The 22966-nt window shown below is 35.2% G+C and overlaps 1 protein-coding gene across 3 annotated transcripts; it reads right to left on the bottom strand.

The window, feature by feature from the left end:
• Nucleotides 1–205: 205 nt before the first annotated feature.
• LOC104885209 (origin of replication complex subunit 3) lies at nt 206–21604 on the bottom strand. 3 transcript variants are annotated; one of them, XM_057394216.1, is made up of 19 exons: nt 21223–21604; nt 21008–21091; nt 20754–20907; nt 19616–19733; nt 18992–19161; nt 18777–18904; nt 18091–18364; nt 17928–18005; nt 16848–16924; nt 16667–16757; nt 15951–16141; nt 10956–11025; nt 9768–9853; nt 6156–6242; nt 3017–3092; nt 2160–2287; nt 1123–1299; nt 607–773; nt 206–531 (listed from the first exon to the last, which is right to left on the bottom strand). In XM_057394216.1, the coding sequence occupies exons 2-18, from the start codon at nt 21031–21033 to the stop codon at nt 668–670; spliced, it is 2037 nt and encodes a 678-aa protein (XP_057250199.1). In that variant the 5' UTR covers nt 21034–21091; nt 21223–21604; the 3' UTR covers nt 206–531; nt 607–667. The 3 variants fall into 3 exon arrangements, with proteins under 3 accessions (XP_057250199.1, XP_057250198.1, XP_057250200.1); XM_057394215.1 differs by having other exon boundaries at nt 20754–20927; XM_057394217.1 differs by lacking the exons at nt 21008–21091; nt 21223–21604 and having other exon boundaries at nt 19616–19779; nt 20754–20873.
• Between the last annotated feature and the right edge of the window lie 1362 nt (nt 21605–22966).

Consider the following 22966-nt stretch of genomic DNA (forward strand, 5'->3'; position numbering starts at 1 on the left):
AACAAAATTTTACAGACCAAACTTTCATGAATTATCAACAAGGACGGGGTGATGCCTTGCCAAGCATCCTATGTAGCACACATTCATGAGCTTTTTTCATTCAATTATATCTCAAAGGTTAGCTTATTCATACTGTCTTGCACAACACATTAATGGGTTGCTCCAAGCCAGCATGTGTTGAAAAGAGCTATGTATAAAGTAGAACTGTTATGAAACTTCTTCAAATTTATATCCCGATAGATACTGGAAAACTTGAAGTATTTACTAATGACGTGCTTATGACAATTCATTAAAATTAAGAAACCGTATACTTCTATGTTACAAAGTACTTCTATTGCCCACCAGGAAATGGGCAGCGGAACCAATTCTAAAGCGTAAAATATCATATGCACACGTCTTGATATGAAGCTTACATAAGCTGAACCAACATGGTCCGTGATAATGTGATTTTAGTATTGACAAGGTCTTCTTCACATCTCTCTCTGTTTTGATCTACAAAGTACAACATGCAAGCACCGATAATTCTGCAGGCTGCGATGGAAATTAAAATAGGATAAGTGCAAGATGATTAAAGAGTACAGAAAACAGAAGTAAGGGAATAGCTACCTAAAAGTCTGGAATTCATGGCATAGATGCAATTTCAGGCACGAGTAATAATTATGACTTGTTACAGTCCAAAGGCCACTCTCTGCACAAAGTCTGGGCGCCTTTTCGTAGGCATTCGAAGTAGTCCAGTAACCTGGAGCTCTAAAACTCCCTTGCAGAAACGTGCTCTTTCAAAAACAAGATTAAGGATATCAAAGCCAAAAAAATTCTGAACTTATGGGACGATTCCCAGTGCAAGAAAGCATGATTAGAATCATGAATAAGCAGCAATTGGCATGAACCCAAAAGGTAAAATATTTGCTCTATGCTTTATCATCTCTTGGGGTTAGTAGTAAAAGACGATTGAAGCTAAACAGAAATATAAATTAAAAAAGCCATACCAGGCTACAAGTAGAGACATGGCCATGAAATCTCTAATAAATAAGCAAATCCATAGTCCTATGATTCTATAAGTGCACATTGACAACATAAGAATGACAAAGAGACAGAAATACTATTAATAATGATAAAGGATACTGAATTGCCGCTGCACTGTAGCTATCCGAATGTTCAATATTTTTCTTTTTCTTAGGTGTTGAAGAATGCTTTGACTTACTCCTAGCTTTGATAGATGGATTTACGAGAATGGCCTTGAAAGATTGGAACCAATCGTGAACATTAATGATATCACCATGCTCTTGAGCCAGAATATACCTGGACAGGAGAAATTGCAAATCCAGTAATAGTACAAAAATATCACATAATATATCTTTTGAATAATTTGAATACCAACTTCACAATTTTAAATTGGTATATCTCTATTCTATATGTGAAGAGGGGTAGGACACCAAAATATTAGAAACCCCATTTTACCCTCATTACATCTCTATTCTAACTACCCACTTTTATTCAAAAAGAAAAAGGAAACTACCTAATTAATTTAAAAAATTAAAAAACGACATTACGAAAAGAAAACCATCAACAATTCAAATATCCCTAATTTATTAGATATAATAAAAAATTAATTTAATTTTCTACATCCCCTAAAAAAAGTTAATTTTCTACATATTTTCGCACGCATCGCGTGCATATAAAAGCTAGTGTTAATAAATATAAGAAGAAAACTGAAGTTCTGTTGGAGTTCTCTCACTGAAGCAGCCACCACCAATCGTAACTTGACCCAATATATAGTATAGTCTTGCAGAAAAAACAACTAAAACTCCTCCCAACGAACATCCTACCACTAGAGGATTTTGAAGTTCCATGTTGTACAGATCAGTCAGTGCCTTAGCTCAGATAAGCAGCAGGTTGTTGTCTTGTTAACCAAAACATCCTTTATTTTTAGAGAAAAATGAAAAGAAAAGTAGTAGCAAACGAAATCCGGTAGAGATGAGGCAATACTTTTACTAAAAGTAGAAGTAGACTAGCTGCAGCCTGCAGCTACAAAGGCTACTTTTAAGAAATTGGAAACCGAAGGAATTAGATGAGAGCAAAATATTACACAAGTACAAAAATGAGACAGATACAACAGCTTAATTTCCACTACTGCACAGGAGATGTTAGCAACTACTTACAAAATTGAAGTGTCATGAAGAGATGGCAGCAATCTGCTTTCTCTGCTACTGCAGCAGCCGCAGCGCAAATATTTACGGACCTCCAGCAGATCAGCTTGAATTCTTTTTCTAGGATCACCCAGTAAGGCCTAACACAGATGAAAATTGTCAAGCTCCGACAACCACAATAAGGAATGTATACAAAGAAGAATCATTTACAGACATTCCATAGCCACTAATCCAGATTTTGTCTACAAAAAGATAAAACTGTTGCCCCAGGAAAAGACAAATCACATCTACTCAACCACACAAAAGCTAATCCTATGATTCAGTGCAAAAGGAGTCCATAAGAGATGCTAAAGACTTCATCCCTGAAGTCATTCGCCTTCAGGTATATGAGCTAGAAACTTTATACTTCCTCCGTTTCTAAATAAGTGCAACATTTGCATAGTGTTTACTATTCACAGTTTAAACTTTAATTAGCTTTGATGATTAACATTTTAGGAAAAACATAGTCATGTGGGATCTTGTTAGATTCGTCTGAATGTGAATTTTTTTAATATCAACTTTTTATAATTTTTACTTATTGATAATTGAAGATATTAATGGATAAAATAATGCATTGGCAAACGTGAAAACAAGAAGTGTTGTACTTATTTAGAAACGGAGGAAGTAAGTCATAGTTCAAGACAAATGAACAATGGTCTCAAGCAAACATAATGTTACGAGCTTTGGTGGGATATAGACTGCAAGATCTCATCAACTAGCAAAAACCCAAACTTCTTTTTTCATCATCGGTATACAGAACCAATCTTCCTCTATGAGAACCTACAACTATAAAAAGCCTCAAGGGCTAAAAGGTCAAGAAAAGACTTTACTGTTTGAAGCTTGTCAACCTTCTTAAAGCACAAGATTTCGTGAAAGGGCAAAGACTCAATGGGCTTCATCTGATCTCTGGGCAGAAAACATTAACCCAATGACTGTCAGTATAGGCATATATCAAAACCTATCAAATATAAACTAGTTCATCATCTGGCATAAAGATGACCCTGATGAAATTTACGAGCAAGTGAGACTGAGGGAAAATTTAATCAACAAAAGATAGAAGCTTATTGACAGCTAAGTTTGCCAAGTTTGACATCACTACAAACTAAGACAGGTGAACACTCATGTATGGATATCAAGAATAAAGGTTATGTATCTGGATAAATTGTCATACCCTGACAAAACAAATCTAACTAGTGATGAAGAATAGTAGTGTTTAGTGGATTCAGCTGAACCCACAAAAAACCTGGGGAAAAAAATATATAAACAAGCAGCATCATATTAAAGCAGAATGAAACGCTTGGCACAGTGGTAGGATAAACTATAGAGTCACCCACCACATAGGTAATGGGATCAACTCCTCACTGGGGGGGGGGGTATCTAGCGAAGTTCAGTGGATTCAGCTGAACCCACAAAAAACCTGGGGGAAAAAAAATATAAACAAGCAGCATCGTATTAAAGCAGAATGAAACGCTTGGTTCAGTGGTAGGATAACCTATAGAGTCACCCACCACATAGGTAATGGGATCAACTCCTCACTGAACTTTTGTTTTCTCCCCATCCCTTTTATTTTTGCCTTTCCCTTTTTTAGGCTCATTTCTTACTTTCTAGTTTAAGGAACGGACAATCTCTCTGCACGATTTCACTCAATCAGATTAGGACTTTTTGGCGATTGCCACAAGTTATTTTTGCGCAATTTCCCACCTTGATTTGTCCAAAATTTATAAACTTACCACCAAATCATGTTTTCCGTCAAATTTGTCCTATGGACCATTATATCCTTTGTTAATTCAACGGCTATTTGCCAAATAACCACGATTTTCCCTCCTTTGCCTATATAAACTCAACAAGCACACATTTGCATCCAAATTTTAGGGTTTACAAATCAGATTGCATTGAATTTGAGGTTTTCAATAGGTAGACTTGGAGCTGCTTGATGGAGTTGCAAGGAAAGAATTAAATTTGAAGGTACGAATTGAGTTGCTTTTCGCAATTTAGGATTTTTTTTCAATGTGAATTAATAAACATTTGCAATTGAGATAGAATCTGGTTGATTGCTGGCACAGATTTGGGAATTTTTCAATTGAAGTCTTTTGAAATCGGGTTCCAATGTTTTTGTTTGTAGGCAATTGGGAAGAAGACTAATCCACTCTTGTCCCTTCAAAAGAGAAAATGTGTGTGTGGGATTCCTATAGCATTTTGCAAAACCTGGACAAATGATAACCCAGGTAGAAGATGAAGATTTGATGCTGGCAAGTTTTGGGATCCAATGTCTGGTTGGAACTGATATGGGGAGAGAATGTCAAAGACAGCAACAAAGGTTGATGATGATGAAAGAGAAAGAAGGAATCTGAGATTGAAGAACAAAGAAAATGGTGGAAAAGTGAAGAGTCATCAATGTTACAAGTGAAGTAGTGAATGAAGGTGGTGAAAGGGGGAAATCGTGCTTATCTGGGGGGTAGACGAAAAAATTAACGGAAAACGTGATTAAGTGGTGATTTAGAAGCTGTAGACAAATCAAGGTGGGAAAATTGCACAAAAATAACTTGTGGTGGTAAGAGCTGCAAGTGGTATAGCCCATCAACCTGATCTTTTGGTATCTCTTACCATTTAAGTATGAGACAAATAGAGAAAGTAATTAACTTTCAATATAGAATTAATTTATCTCTTAATTAGTCATACTGCACATTCCTATAAACCGGTAGTTTAAAAATATCAAAAGCAATACAAATAGAGTGTAAACATGTAACTGAAATTAAGATCCTATTTCTTCAAACGCAACAAATTTACCGAAATGAAACCAAATAATAGAAAAGCATATACGAGGGCCTGAGGCTGCTAAGAACTCAGGTATTTTAAGCAAATTGAATCAAACAAACAATTAGTAGCCAAGATAGAATATTGTCTTGATTAACCAGTGTGATAAATAAATTACATCCCACAATTCATCCGAGAGGATTGTGGTGCTCTCACAATGTGTTTTCTTTTCTTAACTATCTGAATAGTTTTCTCTCACCCCCTCTATATTTATAGCTACACATCATGAATCCTTACTAGCAAAATAATTAACTCCAACTCTGCTTCATAGTTACCCCGATAACATAATATATTCCTTGTCGCCTGTTACATAAAATATACCTCTTCCATCTCTTAATACTTGCAACCGTTTGACTTTTGCATTATTTATCTATTGGACTTTGACTATACCTCTTTTATGATATACTTCCTCCGTTTCTTTTAAAGTGATACACTTCTCCCTTTTAAGTGAGGGCTTTTTGTGAGAAGTGTGTCACTTATAAAGAAACAGAAGTGTGTCACTTAAAAAGAAATGGAGGAAGTATAAAATAAAGATGTTATTAACTAAGATGTTGATTAATCTCAATATGTATTTTTGAATATCAACTTTATATATTTTAACTAATTGATAATTAGAGATTTACGGGTCAAAGATGTGCATTGGCAAGCGTGAAAGTGAAATGATTGCACATATTGTGAAAGTGAAATGGTTGCACATATTGTGAAAGAGAGGAAGTAATTACTAATTGTAAATTTATTCTCGATAAATAATATCCACATCTCAAAAAAAAAGAGACAGAACGACACCATTCTATCACCAAATACACTCCAAACCCACGTGGGTCAACTTCTGGAACCGCCACAATCATGGTTTACAGGATCAGAACGGATAAAGATGACATGTCTATTTTGGTGCAACACTATATCAGGCAAGATCGCCAGAGACAGTAGTATGCTACGGAAGGTTTATGACTGTTTGTGCACGACTAGCCAGTAGCTGTTATATGGAACTGAGGGTAAAATGACGCAGAACCATCCTGGACCAGAAAAAGCTTAGAATCTAGTGAGGAGAGAGTTACGTTAGGGATTCCCTAATAGAGGTAGGCAATTGCTGAAAAATAAAAAATTAACCTCAGGACAAGTATCAATGGTCTAGCAAAGGGATGATGACATTACCGAAGCATCCATTCAATCAATGCAACAGCTTTTTCATTCAATACTTTTGGATCTTTAGGTGCATCTGTCCCTCGGGAAGAAAACCTCCTGAAAAACATTTTGTAATGGAAATTAATCACTCAAAATAATGAAAAGCATAATTGATTCAGCACAGTATTCTACTCTGATATGCTATTGCCTTCAAAAGCATCATCCTGAAATGAAAATGACTAAATGTAGACAGCAACCTAAACAATATAATAAACCATGAGCAACTGCTCAGCAAAAGCCTGATAGTTACAATAAACTACGAAAATTTAGCACCTCGAAGATGCCTACATTCAACACATTGACATGTTCCTCATATTATACCTAGTTTTCACACTATTAAGATGTAGAGGTGTTGTCTTCACCAGCAGGAAAACGAGTTACTATTAATGCTTAGAGAAGAAAATAGGAAGTGATATAAATAACAAAATTAGGTATTGAGGACAAATTACGTATATAACAGAGACTATTTAAGTGTCATACTGGAGTCAACCATCAAGTTGTGGACTATGGACCCGAGTGCACAGTGTGCTATGTGCACATGGGTCATAATGACATCCCTCTCAAAACAAAACGCATGAGAAGCAATGAAGAATTAAATGAAAGGAACCTCCTCTAAACAGAAAAAGAACATGTGCAAATTGCAACTGACTGAAAATGATGAAAAAAACTGAATACAATACCTATCATAATAAATACACACTACACTAAAAAAGAAGAAAAAATTAAAAATACTAACCCAATATCCTCTAGTTAAGGAAAAGATTATTATCAAACTAGGTTACAAAATATTAGTGTTAACCTTTCTGCTCTCTAAATTGCATCAAGCTGCTTTCTCTGATAGTATATTCTTCATTTTATATTTTCTTTTTGTTTATTTTAGGTTGGTCTTTTTTCACTTTATTTTATATCTCCACAAGTCCACATACTCTCAAATTTGAAGAATTTTATTTGCTTTTATCCATTGATCAACTAAAAGTCTAAAACCGTTTGCTTTTCACACCCAAGTGCTGAATTCAACTTTTCTTTTCACACAAAGATATTGAGAAGCAATTGATCTAAATTGTCATAAGAAAAAACATGCAATTTAAATTTTCACATAATAATTGAGAAGTTATGGATGGAGAAAAAGAACTCGAAAAATCGAATGGAAGAACAACCAAAAAAACACATGGTTTAAAATCAAAGAACATGTCTAATCTATATTCATTGAAAAACATAGGTTAAAGTGAAAAAATATACAATTTAAATTTAATGAGCACCCTTTAAAGGTAAAAAGAACATACTTCAAAAAAAGTTCTATTCTATTTTTGAAAGAACATGGGTCATTACAAAGAAGAACCATAGAAGAAGATACAATCAAAATTGCAACTTCTAATTTTTTTACTTATATTTATTTTCAAAACGTTGGTGACTCTCCCTAAAGCAATGTTCTTATTAAAACGAAAAGTTCTTTTTCTTTTTTATTTTGTATTGTTTTTACACATTGGATGTTCTTTTTAATTTCATGCCATGTTTTATAAAATTTCACTCTGTGTTATTTTTTTTCACAATAGTGTTGATTTTGGATTTCAAAAATGTTCAGTTTTGTTTCATGTCATGTTCTTTACGATTAGATGTCACGTTCTTTTTAAGAAATAATGCTCTTTTTCAATTTTTTTTATAGTTCCTTATACATTGGATATTCTTTTAATTTCATGTCATGTTTGTGTTAATTTCATGACATGTTCGTTTTAAATTCATACCATGTTTTTTTAAGGAACATATAGTAGAAGAAGAACATACCTTCTAGGTAAAATGAACACATAATTAAAAACCAAAGAATGTGTTATCACCAATCAAGGTTGTGAAAAAAAAGAAGAGATATAGTTAGATCACATATAGTTATAATCAAAATATCATACTTCTTAGACAAAAGAGCACACATTTCAAAATAAAAATAAAAAAAATGTAAAAAACAAATAAAAAATAACATGTAAAAAGAAAAGCACACAAAATAAAAAAAGAACATACAGAAAATAAAAAGAAACATCATCATCTACCTCATGTGAAACATGAAAAAAGAACAAAAAGGAACATCATTTACATATAAATAATTGAAACAATCATATAATTTTTGTTTAATGAATAGTTGTTTTACTCTCGAAAATGATCACAATTGGTCATTGCATATGTATTTCCGAAATGAAATTTTTATGTCTCTCTAAAATTCTCCAAGAGTATGCATATATATATAGGGGCAAGATCACAGGAGAATGCTCCTTACATGAGAAATGAAAATGAATCTCAACCACACCATTGGATTAGAGTTACTTAATCATTAGAGTTATACCCCCCTCAAAAACATTGAGCCCAAAAAAAAAAAATTTGAATTTTTTTTTCTAATATTCTTTATTTTGGAGTTACATCACTTATTCATAAGAGTTATAGCGCGTAAAATTCATTCTCATTTCTCATGTAAGTATGCATTCTCATACGAACTCACTTCTATATATATATATATTTGAGGGGAAGTATGAACTGGTTTTCCTGGTGAAACTAGGTTGACCATCTAAAAATATCTTTCTAAAAATTTACATAGTCTAGGATTGAAAAAGATCCTTTTCTAATGGAATCTCTAAAAAAACTACTTAGCTAACCGTCATTCCAGTATACTAACTTGCATGAGTTTAGGGAGCCAGGATTCTTCATTCTTTTTTACCGTTAGTTACAGGATCTTGCTGATGATGTTCTGGCGATTTATTTTCGATCTTGCTGATGATGTTCTGGCGATTTATTTTATTAAGTAAAACGACTAACTTACGTATTGTATACTAATGTGCCATCTGATAGAGGGTGCACAAAGAGCTACATGTTCTTCGGTGCATCGTCTTAATTGCATTCAACCATCCCCCCCCCCCAATTCTCTCTCCTCCCTTTTCCCCTCTATTATGTGCTTAGTTGCCTAGTGTAGGAGTCATAACTTTAAAACTATCTACTTTATAAGTAAATGAGGTGTAATCAATATTAAGGTTATGGCATTAATTTAATCCATTCCACATATATAACCATAGTTTTCAATTTTCCCTCCAGGAACTGTTTGTCATTTGTGGGTACTGGAGTCCAATTGTATACTCACACTATTGTAATGAACTGGACTATTGGGAGGGGGTAATATTGGTATTGCATTATTAGGTAGCTTTGGGATAAAGGAAGAGAGTCGGAGGAAAGTGTGATAAGAGGAGAATTGTTATAAATAGAGAGTAGAGAGATTAAATCCTTAAAAAAAGTTTGAATTGTCATCTTAGTTGCTTAGCATAGTTTGGAAATGAGTCAAGCCACTAGAAAGCTTGACAACTAACCTTACTTTCAAATGAAATTGAATATTATTGCTCTTCAACTGATGAAACAAATTAAGGAGAAGTGTCTGTTTTCTCCGTCCTAGTTACAATCCGAATTACTTGTCCACATCTGGGTCAGGTCGGGTCAAGTGATGAGTCCAACCATCACAGTATTGAGTCACTCAGCAAAGGTGCTATGATGTTCATAAAACAGAATGAGCAGACATATCTTTTAACAACAGTATGGTGAAGGACAGAAAATTACAAGGAAACATTCACCAAATCACTTCCTGAGCTCTTGCTATCCACAGAATTCATCAAAACTTGCAACTCCTTGACTTTATCGCAAATCTAACAGAAGAAAAATGATGCATGGAAAAGGGTAAATCAGCTATAATTATACAGAACAATATTTCAGCAAGTGAGCATATATATGCAAATATAGAGCATACATAAAGCATCCATCATAGGAACTTCATACACAAGTCAAAAGGATACAAAAGACATTTAAGAAGCAGAGACTCAAAGCTATCTTAAATAATTATTGGTCACTCCTATATTTAAATTATCCACATACTTAATGATCTTGAGTTACTTTTCGTTCTCTTTATTATTGATTTTTCTTTACTTTGAGAACAGATTTTAGTGGACCTAAATGACACTTTTACCATCAAAGTTCCTATCTCCTGAACTAGAATTCTAAACAGGAGTTCAGAGTTTTGCAACACAGTATCTTAGAGCTTAAAAGGCAATTCAGGAACCCTTACAGCTTGAAAAGCAATTCAAGAACTATTACGAAAAAGAGCAAGAGACCAGTGGTTTTCCAATCTGATGGGTTTAGTCATATCTCTGAGATTTGTGCCAAGAATGCATTTTAGGTCTTCTGTTACCCAAGGAATGATATTTAGCAACAAATTAAGTGGAGGAATTTTAAAAACACCAAGGAAACATAAATATACTTGACACTTTGCTTCTGATGCTCAGATATATAAGTGAGAAGATTAAGAGAGTTTAAAACATGACACTACACAAGTTCTTCTAATCTTATTTTGAAATGATCTCTCTCCTTTATGGTTCTTTTTGGCTGTCAACTTTTTTAATGAGTGTCATCTGAGACACATCAAGGTCAAGGGAAAAATATAACATTACGCAATCTAAGCCAAGCAAAACTTTAGCGTTTCAAACAAATAAACAATATAATTTCCATGAGATTTTCCATCACAGAATTCCAGTCTATAAAATAAAACATTACTTGCAATCTGAGCAAACCAAAACATTTGCATGTCAAAGAATATAATTTCCATAAGAATTTCCATCATAAATTGCCAGTCTACCAGAATAAGACGTTACTTGCAATCTGAGCCAACCAAAAGATTTGTTTGTCAAACAATATAATTTCCATGAGATTTTCCATGATAAATTGCCAGTATACCATAATAAGTCAAAATCATACCTCACATGCATCATCAGCATGTCTCTCCCAGCTATTAAGCAGTTCAGACAGCGCTGCTGGTGGAAGATCCCTGGTCAAACACATACTTAGATACCAATAATAGAAAGATCCATAATCAAGTTGATGAATATCTCTATGGCATAATTAGAACACAGACTATGTACGTTAATACATGTAATTACTCGAATAATTAAATTCAGACCTAGTACAGGCATGGCTGGATGACTCTTGATAAGCAAGCCTTGCATAAGGTGGGGTGTACTGCTGTACGCTAAGACTGGGGTAATTTTTTTTGAGGCAGCTTAAGGGGAAAGGATGGCTCTTATGAGATATGGGTGACTTGCCCGTCTTACAAGTTACAAATACACCCATTTGTATACAAGTTATTGGCAACAACTGAATATCACTAGATTTTGGTTACTAAATGTAGAAAAAATCACTTCTACATATGATGAGGTTCAAATAAACAAGAAATTAAATTTTGAACGGTATACCATGTCTATAAAACAATTATTTATTGCAAGCATATTGGAGTTTTTAAAGCTTTACCTATCCACTCTCCATTGGTTTCATAACTAGTTGCCAATGCCCACCTACCTTCAATGAGCTCGCAAAAGCCCAACTATTTACTCCAACTCCAATACTCAAGTCACTTAATACCCATATATAGTTTCACAGACTAAAAACAATAGAATCCTTGCACATCCACCATTTCAAACTTTGAACAATCTGGTGTTATCTAACAATCTTCTAAGAGTCCCTTAGCTTTTACGATCTGTAGATAGACAGAGATCCACTTACAAACAAGCAGTGTCAAGGTTAGATCAGCTTCTCAGCTTGTTATGATAACAACTGCACTTCTCATCCACTTTGTATCAGGATAAGGGATGACAGACTAGAATGGTAACTTCATTTACACACCCCTTGTTAAGGAGGGATACAAGGATTATCAGTTTATCACAGCTTGCTTTTGCTAAAACATCTATAGAACTCAAGCCTTATAGTACTCAATTTGTCAAGCTCTTGAATCTCTAAGATATAAGAGCTTCATTTGACCTCCAATAGTTCAAGCTCTTTCATTGGCCAATGACACTACCACCAACATTCTATAGATCTCAGTATTTCACCACAGGCAGTTGGGACGACAAGATGTATGCAAGTCAACACTGACATAAAACAACTACTACTGCAAACAGATACTAATGCATTTTTTGGGTTTCTGAACATCGGAATTACAAGGGGGTCTAACTGAAACATAATGTAATATATCCCTTAGCTAATAAAAATTACGACATTTTGACTGCAAAACAATAAAAAAAAAGGGAAATCTCACAAATAGCACCAGCTTGGTCCAGACTCCAGACATTTGCAGTCTCACTCATTTACAATCAAAGATTAGAAGGAACGCTTTCTTCCCAAGAAATAAACCCCACAGAAGAAAAAGATAGCGACAATAGAAACAGAACAAAAAAAAAAAAAAAGCCACACATCAGGTGAAGAGAATGGAGGTAAACGTAATACCTGTACCCTTATACTAAGAAGTAAGAACAATAAGCCCCATACTTCAATCAGTATTGAAAGCCTCAAAAGGAAAAAAAAAAATTTACAGAAAAGCACGTTCACAGGTTCACATATGAAACACCTTTACTATATTTCCTATCTCAATTGTTACTCTTATTTTCCTAGGTACTTTTGAAACCCCCAAACTCCTAGAACTTCAACATCTGCAGGCACTATAGTACAAATATATGTTCAAGGCCCTCCTCCTATCAGGTTCACTTATTCAAGAAGGCAATGGCAAAGAAGGGGGGAGTTTGTAATTTTCTGTAGTTTGTCGTGAGTCTGTTACAGTTACTGTTAGTGATGTCAGGGAATATTCAAGGGTAGAAATTGGGTGTGGGCAGGTACATGATGTAAAGTGTGTACACCTCTGGTCTATAAATAGAAATAAGGCTAGAGAGAGAAAGGTATCCAGAAAATAGTGAGGTAAACACATGTGGAGAGCTCTCACTTCTCAAATGGTGAGAAGGTTGTATAGATCATCCAATTAATCAATCAACTTAACTATCCGGTTACTAAAATTATCTGTTATTCCTTTCATTATTTCCAATTCTCTCTCTAACTGATCAACTGAAAAAGGATCGGTTTCCCTAGAACCCAGAAGCCATTGCTGCTTTTAAGCAGCTACAACCAAAGAAAACTAATCGCGGATGCGGTTGCGATCACGGTAACGCTTGCGTTGTTGCGGAAGCGGCTTGTAATGGATGAATGGAACGAATCGCGGCCGACACAGCGTGAATTTTCTCAAAAAATTCACATTAATATATTCTAACCTTATTTGCATTGTTTTAGCTTATGAAGCATTACTACAACTAATATAATTAAATCTATTAGAATATTTTGGTTCATCAGATATATGATTAATTCATAAAATAATTTTGGCCAATGTAAACGGGGATAAAAACGTTCTGAGCGGCGAGTTCGCATTACGGAACGGACAACACGGTGAGAAATATGTGATTTTTATTATGGCATTTCGTAATAAGATCTCGCGGTTCCATAACGGGGAGTTCAAGACCTATCAGAGGTTGGGAGCTTAATGGGCTTGGGATGAGGAAAGATGTGACTTCTTGTGTCATATGCCAAACGCAAAAAGTGTCCACCTTCCTGCCGGGTTGCTACAACTAGGGGTGTTGATGAGCCAAGCCTGCTCGAGAGGGCTTGAGTCGAGCTCGAGTTCGGCTCGGTATGCTAACGAGCCAAGCCTAAGCTGCCTTGGCTCGGCTTGAAAGCTCGTGAACATGCTCGAAAATTCTTTAAATAAGGATTTTTATGGAAAATATTAAGTGTCCCACATCGATTTATAGTGTAAAAGATAGTTTTTTTCTCCATTAAATGTTACTACCTTAATTATACTTATGGTTTGATCTTGTTCCACATTGGTTGAGAAACAAAAGATTACACCTATGCCCTTTACAAAAGGAACAACATGTGACCTTTGTTTATATAATGTAAAAAGCTAATTCATAAAGTCCCACATTGGTGGGAGAATGAGACATACAATTTTTGTTCTCTATAAAATACTACTCCAAATACCTAACTGTATATGGAGTGGATTGAGCTCGAGTCGAGCCGAGCTTGTATTCGGCAGTCTCGAGCTTAAGTCGAGGCTCGAGCCGGTCCGAGATTTTTGAGCTTGACGAGCTTCAAAGAGCTGGGCTTTTGCCCATTTTCAAGCCGATCCGAGCCTGGCAGGCTTGGTCTCGGTTCGGCTCGTTAACATCCCTAGCTGCAACCCTGCCTTGGTTTGGAAGACTTATCTATGGATTTTATAGAGGGTTTGCCTGAATACCATGGGGTAGACACTGTGCTAGTAGGGGTGGACCGTTTGACTAAATATGCACATTTCCTAGGCTACATGGGTCCTACTTCCATTGTGTCTGATAGGGACAAGGTCTTCCTTAGCTTATTCTGGAGGGAACTTTTCGAGTTGCAGGGAACATCTCTGAAGAGTAGTACAGCATACCACCCTCAAACTGATGGGCAAACAGAGGTGGTGAACAAGAGTTTGGAAACTTATTTAAGGTGTTTTATCACTGCCAGCCAAGATCTTGGGCAACTTGGCTTCCCTGCTGAGTTTCGGTATAACACATCATTTCATGTTTCAAGTGGGTGCACACCATTTAAAGCCTTGTATGGAAGGAAACCCCTCATCTCATCAAATTCCAGAAAGGTTGCACCCCAGTTTCTTCAGTGGAAGAGATGCTTCAAGAAAGTGATGCCATCTTCGATGATTTAAAAGGGAATTTACTTATGGCTCAACAAAGGATGAGAGCTCAGGAGAATTCTCACATAAGAGATGTGGAGTCTCAAGTGGGAGATTGGGTTCACCTCAAGCTTAAACCATACAGACAACATTCCCTAACTAGGAGGCCTCATGAGAAACTAGCTGCACATTCCTATGGACATTTTGAAGTTATACAAGGGATAGGACAGGTTGCTTACAAGCTGGCCCTTGCTCCCTCTTCTAACGTGCACCCTGTGAGTAGGTACTGCTCATGTTTCCCCAACCATTCATATTGCTCTCACTGAAGATTTGGTTATGGACACTATTCCTAAGAAGCTGCTACGGGTTGGGGTGGCACAGTACACTGAAATTCTTATTGGGTGGCAAGGACTGCAGGACTTTGAAGCCACATGGGAAAATATGGCTGCTCTCTCTCAGAGGTCCCTCAATTCCACCTTAAGGACAAGGTGGCAGTTTGGGGGGGGAGGGTAATGCAAGGAATCAAGGCCCTCCTCCTATCAGGTTCACTTATTCAAGAAGTCAACAGTAAAAAAAGGGGGGGCAAGTTGGTAATCATCTCTAGTTTGTTGTAAGTCTGTTACAGTAACTGTTAGTGATGTCAGGGAATATTCAAGGGTAAAAATTGGGTGTGAGCAGGTACATGATGTACACCTCTAGTCTATAAATAGAAATAAGGCTAGAGAGAGAAAGGTATCCAGAAAATAGTGAGGTAAACACATGTGGTGAGATTGAGCTGAGGTCTAACAGATACCAAAACAAAAGCATGACATGTTCATGAGATTGGTTTAACAGTGTAGAAGGTTAGTGTCGTATTTTCAAAATTCAAAATCTGAAATCCATTATAAAACTGGAACCATTGATGAGGCAGCAATACATATCAACTAAAGCCTCAACCTGCCCAGATATGTTTAGCAACTTAGATAAAATGACAAAAAATTAACAAAACTACGAGTGAGCTTTACTCTGCCTGCTGGCTGCTTGATACAACACTCTTGCTAGGTTAAGGAGCTGGACCATTGAAAATCGAGGAGAGATAGTCCGCACAGGCTAGTATAAACTTACCTATGAGTTAAATATATTTGAGGTTCATTTCTTAGGAAGCAATCATCAAGTTGCACAGGCTAATGATACATAAATCTTGTATATCAGAAAGAGTATCAATTGTATGCAGAAGATAAGACACCTACCTTACCTTATGCACTGTTTTGAAAATGGAAGCTCGTATGAAAGAGCCACCATCTTGACTAGAAAAACACCCATTCCTTGAAGAAGTCCCTTGGTCATAAGAAGTACTCGATTTAGGCATATCAGGATCAAGGGCCTCACTATACAAATCTAACAGCTGTACATTTAAGGGCTTTCCAGCTTCATGTAGGCACTGCAATTAGATTCATCTGTTAATTTATATACATGCAAGATCACCAATCAGATCAGTAGTATCAAAATGGAAATGTCTGAATCTTAGATGATAGACATTTTCTTTTAGCTTCATTTTTTATGGCCAATAATGACATAATTGAGTGTTCCCTCTTTTCATTATGTTTTTCCTAGTTGACTTTTCTCAAAGATCAAGAAAGTGGAAAAGATCCGATAAGAACAGCATTAATAGAGCAGTGATTCAAATACAGAGAAAATTTTGATAGTTAGGAGATAGGACAAACAATAAGGCACAATAAATAGGATTAATAATTGCAAAGGAGGGACTAGGAAAGTATATCTTGTTAAAATTAATGACGAATTATAATCCACATTATCAAGTGCACATAAATGTTTGTGTAGAATTTTATGTGCAATAGCCTTTAACGGAAAAAAAATTAATGCACAAATCTAAAATCACTTTGAGCTTGAGCACTAAAAGGAACTAATAGAAGGAAACAGAAAGAAGAAGCTTTTGTCAGCTCACCAGGACAACAGTAGCCCAGCGTCGCTGCAGTCTCTTCAGTTCTCTGATAGCATCGACTAAGTTTTCACTGGTGGGTTCACCATCTTTATCACTTTACAAAGACGAACAAATTCAATTGGTATCAAGAGCGAAATATATCAGCAACAAAGAATAATTTTAACAAAAAGGCATCCTTACATACCTTCCGCAAGAACAAAGTTGAGAAGAATGCTTCAACACCATGTTCTGCATATCGACATGTTTCTCCTTCCAGATTTCCTACAGATGAACTCAACTAAAAGTGTAAGGTTTCACGACTAATATAACAATGAGGAAACTCCACCATCAAACAGTTGTTGATGCTAAATCGTGTCCATTTTGCACATGTAGAGTATAGACATACACAACAAACACTCTACTAATAACATGCAGTTTGTGCTTTTACAAGGTACCGCAGCTGGTGCTGCATCCTAAATATAACGAGTCTTATGCATATGATTTTTTAGGTCAAAGATTACTAACATTGACCATTATTCTTGATCACAAAACAGAGAAATCCCAAACAGAAAAGAAAGTAAAAGAAGATATAAAGAGCAAGGTACCGTCAAGAATTAATTCAATAAGAATCATAGTAGTATATACTACGATAAGTTAATAACCATAGTCAACAATTTTTTACCATATGAACATACAATATATTTTATTGTTCTGAAACAAGAGGAAACAAAGTGGTGAAGGAGAAACTATATACTTCCTCCGTTGTTTATTAATCCTACATTTTCCTTTTAAGGAAGATTACTGTTAACACCGCATACCCATTTTTAGCAACTATTCCCTCTCAAAATATTTACTTTTTCCATTGCTTTAGTATGTGTGCTTAAGGACATGTTCTGAGGAAGTGATTAATAAAAAAAAAAGGGAGGAAATTTAAATAATTACAGCAGTGACAACGCACGACACTATGTTGCTTTGCCAGAAAGATACTCGCCTAAACTTCTTCATTCAATTTGTTGAGGAAATTGGGAAAGGTATGATACTTAGCAGAAATTTGCTAGTATATCAAAACAGTCACAAGAAGGGTTCACAAGATAGTTATCCATATCAAGGTCCATTCTATATTAGAATTAGTCAATCAAAGCCAGAACAGATAATAACGGGTAATATTACTATAATTTAGAGCAGCTAGACGGCAACACTCCATCACAAGAAGATTGGAATAATAATAAAAATTGCAGTAAAATGAAGTAATACTTTATTGGGGTGGGGGAGTAGGAACCCACACCTGAAAATCATTTTCAGCACCCAAGTCTTTCAGCAGGAAGCTTAGAGGCTCTGAAGAAAAATGCTGCATACAAGCAATCTGGGAGAGGAGAGAAAATAAATATCAATAAGAGCACAATCTTCGAAGCTTCCATTTAATAAGCTGCATTGCTATATTGTTGTACCTTTAAAGCTCTTATAAAAGAAGTCAAGGTTCCATCATGTTTCAGAAAATAGTCTCTCATGAAAAGAGCCACCTTGTGGCCAACATTGAACCATGAACAAGGCCTTAGAAGAACAGTTTCAACAATAGCATCCATTCTTTGAAATGGAGATCCCAGTATAAATTTACTAGTGCGGATACACAGCAGAGCATTTGAAGATAGTATATTTCCTGGAGCATCAAGCGTTGTGGCAATTCCCATTACCAAGATGACTGGAATTTTAACCACCCATTTGCTGCCAAAGAAAACAAACAAAAGCAAGGACTCATAGACCCAATGAGGTGCAATATGTGAGGTTATCTGAATACCAGAGAGTGCAAGAGAAGCATCTAGTCATCTTACTCACCAGACAAAGGAAGAAAGCAATAGCTTGTCCACTGTTATTTATAATAAGTAGCAGTGAATTAATATCTGGACTGGACTGATAGTAGCCACTTGTCAACAGCAGCAGTGCAGAAGCAACACATTTGGTGGTCCTTATGAATCCTCATTAAGGTTGATTTGCTATAAAGCTATTTACAGTAAGTCCGTGTAAGCAGCGCCTCAGAAGGCAAATGTTATGCTACAATTGGGTTTTAGCTTAAAAGAAATATTCATCTGACTTTTAAAAATTAAATCAAACTCTTATATATTGGCAGCTTAAATACCTTAACATCAGAATAAAATCAGACAAGACTGAAGCACAACATCTCTCCATATCTTCAATGATTATGACCACTGGCATACACTCACTTCGTCCACAATACCATGATGCTAGAATGGACATGTCAGCATCCTGCTCAATAAACACATGATGACTCTTAATGTAGATTGTTAATAAAATAAAAGCAATTGCAGCAAAGATTTGCTAAAAGTGACTTACATCCAGGGTCATCATCATAAACTTTCTCAATAAACGACTCAAACAACCACCAATCCCGTTCTTAGCTGAGAAGTCCAGTGAAGACATGTTAGCTACATGGCAGCCACAAGACTTCAAGTGATTTCTAAGTTCTTCAAAGGTAATTTGATCATCAACGAACTCCATATTCTCTGCAAACAACATTATATGCTTTATCATGTGAATACAGAACTACATAAATGATCACATTATTCGCTAAATCAGCTTAGAGCTATAAGGTTACAAAGACATTAATATGTTTGATAATCTCACTAAGATCCACAAAGTCATTCAAATTGTCCTCATCTATAGTTTCTTGAGAATATCATATTCCCTCGATCCCATAGATAAAACATACATATAACAAATAGGATGACCCATATTAAAGTATGCAATCTACTTGTAGTAGATTTTACTTCTCTACTTTTTCTCAAATGCCACACCCATCCGTCAATATTTCCAATGAACAATTAACTGATCAAGTATTACAATAACTCATACGGAGATGAATGAGAACGTCAAATGGATGCCAAAAGTATAAGAAAGCTGATTTTCTATATGGATTATGATGTAAGCACGAATAGAGACTTGTAAATGAAGTATTACTAGTATAGACAAGCCCAGTGAAGATCTGCTTCGAGGAGGCATCGAGGGCTATAGGATATGGCTGAGTGGCTTCAGCAAAGCCTGGTTCCCCACATGATCTGACTGCTTTAAATGAATTCTGAACCCAAGAATTTATATCTTTGAATATGCTTATATTAATATCTCTGAGGAACCCTGCATTGAAAATATTAGTTTTCCATGCATAATGGATCTTATATAGTTTGACATGATCACTTTAAGAAAGGTAATATAGAATATTACACAAAGTGTGTAAAAAAGTTATAGTCAAGGAATTCCATATTTCAAGCAGCTTAGAGTGAATAAACAATGAAGAACATAATAGTTAAAATGTATACAGCAAACTAAGACGGGGATCCATGAACCTAGGCATGAATGCATGATGTAAGAGGTAAAGGCAAGCCGCAAGTGCCAAGGCAAACCAAGACACACATTTCCACAATTGATATATGATTATTCATTAAAAGGATACTTTTCCAAGAGCCATAAATTATATAAAAAAATCGACTTATGACTCCTCTGTTACAGAAAACACAAAAGCTAGAGCCTAGATATATTTGATTATGCGCCGGAAGGCTCATTTCTCATGCCTCAACAGCACTTAAGTAGAATAACCTCAGCAGAGCCTAGAAGACAATCACAATATAGACCATAAGCCTCAAGCATGCTTCTACATAAACTAGAAGACCATTGTATTTCAGAATATCTCCATGTCGAAGAAAATATATACGAAAGTTGTGTGTATCTACGATATAATTATTTCGATTTAGTTCTCAATGATTATTAATTCATTCTCTCTTCAGATTAGGGTTTGGCTCATAAAATGCGGTTTTATCAACTTTCTCTACTCCATATTAGTAAATAGCTAACCGGTTACAAAAATGATTAATAAAGCAAATAAATAATTGATTGGCCCCAATTATCTTATGCAAAACTTACAATTGCACATTACCTGAAACCCTTCCATACCTCGGTTCGAATTACCATAGTTGTTAGTGGTAACACGCTCCTTGTTCACAATATGTAAATTGTAAATTTGAATTCTAACCAATTCCAATTAGTTTCAACTTTCTAGCAAGGTATTGAAGCAAAAACATTGAAAAGGAAAATGAATATATACCTTAATGGTGCTTTCAATGTTGGACCACACAGAATGGAAAGCACTAATTCTTAAATTGTTGAGATAATGATCATCAAATTCATTTACAGCTTCTTCATTTAATTTCCTCCTTGATTTCGGGCGGGCCGACGAGGCGGAGGAGGAAGAACACCCTCTATGAAGAACAAAGAAAGGCTACCCAATTTGGAATTTTGCTTCAATTAGTCCGATTTCGCTTTGAAAAAACTAAATAAAAGAGAAAAAAGAGAGATTACCTGAAGATTATTTTCTGGGTTATCATAAATTGAAGAAGATTTTTCTGAAATCGAGTGCGCCATTTCAATTTGAAAATCTCTTTCCTTTATAAACAAATACAAAACATGAACATTGGCATAAACAAATTCAACAATAACTAGAAATGAAGAAATGAAAGTATAATCAACTTATTAAAAAAAAAAATAGAGCAAAATTGGAACTGCATAAATTAAACCTGGGTTTGATTGAGAGTTTGAGTGAGAAAGTAAGCGAGGGTAGAGAATGGAAGAAAAGGGTTAATGGAGTATTAAAAAAAAGGCGGGAAACTTTTATGAGGGGGCGTGATTTTTTGGGATAATATTCAGAAGTCAGAAGAGCGGAAGGGAGAGAAACTGCTACTGTGCTACTGTGCTACACCGGGTGGTTTTGGTCTATCATCTTATATCATGGCAGTTTTGTTTCCGACGTGTTTTGTGTCTTTGGGACTGGGGGTATAGAATTACTAGTTTTTATATGTATGTGATGCGTGTAAAAATAAGTAGAAAATTAATTTTTTTTTTTTAGGGGATGTAGAAAATTAAATTAATTGTTAATTATATTTTATAAATTAGGAATATTTGAATTGTTGATGGTTTTCTTTTTGTAATTTTTTATTTTATTTTTTTAAATTAATTAGGTAGTTTCCTTTTTTATTTTAGAATAGAGATGTAATGAGGGTAAAATGAGGTTTTTAATATTTTAGTGTCATACCCCTCTTCCCATATAGAATAAAGATAGATACAAGATTGATAGTCTTTACTCTTTACTCTTTAGGGCATGTTTGGTTGGAGGTTTTTTTTTGACGTGGAAACGAATTGAGGTAATGGACTCCCTTTTAATATGTTTAGTTGGGTTTCTAACTTATTTCACTCCCTTACTAGCCCAATTTTGATTCCACTCATTTCAAACCCTCCTCTCACCAAAGGAAACAACATATGTTACCTTCCTCAAACACTTCACCTCACTATCTCTCCTCCGTTCACACCTATCTCTCCTCCGTTCGTCTCCTCTGTTCGCACCTCTCTCTCTCCTCCATGTCTTCAAAACAAATCCAAAAAAATAGGATTTTCCAATTTGCAAAAATTCATCGAATTTCTCTGTTAAAATTTCAACACTTTCACTCAAATAAAAAATGGCAGATGTCCAAATCGGTGGTATAATCGAAGGTATTGGCGAAAATTCAAGTTTGTCGTTACATGCATGCTTGAAAAAGAAAGTAAAAATCAAGCTTCGAAACAAGGAATAACAAGGATAAGCAAAGATCTCTTACCATAATTTCAGGAAAGGAAGTATAATTCAAATTCGAAAATAACTATTGTATAAATCGAACCTGAAGAATTGCTTGGTTATTGTCTTGATTTTGGTTTTCATTTTGTGATTTTGGAGAAATAGATTCGTGAATCTTGGTGTTGATTTGTAGTACTTGGACGATTGATTGATTTTGGTTGATTCTTTTTATTAATATTTTGTAAGTCTTGATTATATAATTCTTTATTTTCATATCTTAATTTTTGTATGGTTTGTTTTGCTCTTTTCTGAATTGTGATTTGTGGATGTAAATGGTATAATTGATTTTGGATATATCGATTTTGTTTGACTCGTGAAATGGGATTGAATTATTTTGAAGTGGGTAGATGATATCTCTATTATATAAGGGAAGGGGGGGCAATGGAGCCCTCTTTTGAAATGCCTATTTTGCCCCCCTTCCCTTTCTAAATTACAAAAGGAATGTCAAAATCAAAATCAGCACTCAAAGAAAACTACCGAAAATTAATTTACAACACTCACTCACAAATCACTTAAAAGAAGAAACTTTACAAATCACTCATACAATTGAGAAATTACGTTATAAAAATCACGCAAATCACTCAAATAATCGGGAAACTTTATTAAAACTTAAAATTGACATACAAACTAAAACTAATAACCTAGAACGTCAA

This window comes from Beta vulgaris, chromosome 4, assembly GCF_026745355.1.
Source record: "Beta vulgaris subsp. vulgaris cultivar EL10 chromosome 4, EL10.2, whole genome shotgun sequence".
NCBI lineage: Eukaryota > Viridiplantae > Streptophyta > Magnoliopsida > Caryophyllales > Amaranthaceae > Beta > Beta vulgaris.

What these genes read in the sequence shown, in the direction of transcription:
- LOC104885209 (XM_057394215.1), bottom strand. Translation starts at nt 21,070, where the DNA reads ATGGCGCACTCGATTTCAGAAAAATCTTCTTCAATTTATGATAACCCA. An exon ending in GATTTTATTCTGATGTTAAG is followed by an intron (nt 18,365 to 18,776) that starts GTATTTAAGCTG and finishes TTTCTTTGGCAG; the next exon opens with CAAATGGGTGGTTAAAATTC. An exon ending in CTTTTATAAGAGCTTTAAAG is followed by an intron (nt 18,006 to 18,090) that starts GTACAACAATAT and finishes CTCCTCTCCCAG; the next exon opens with ATTGCTTGTATGCAGCATTT.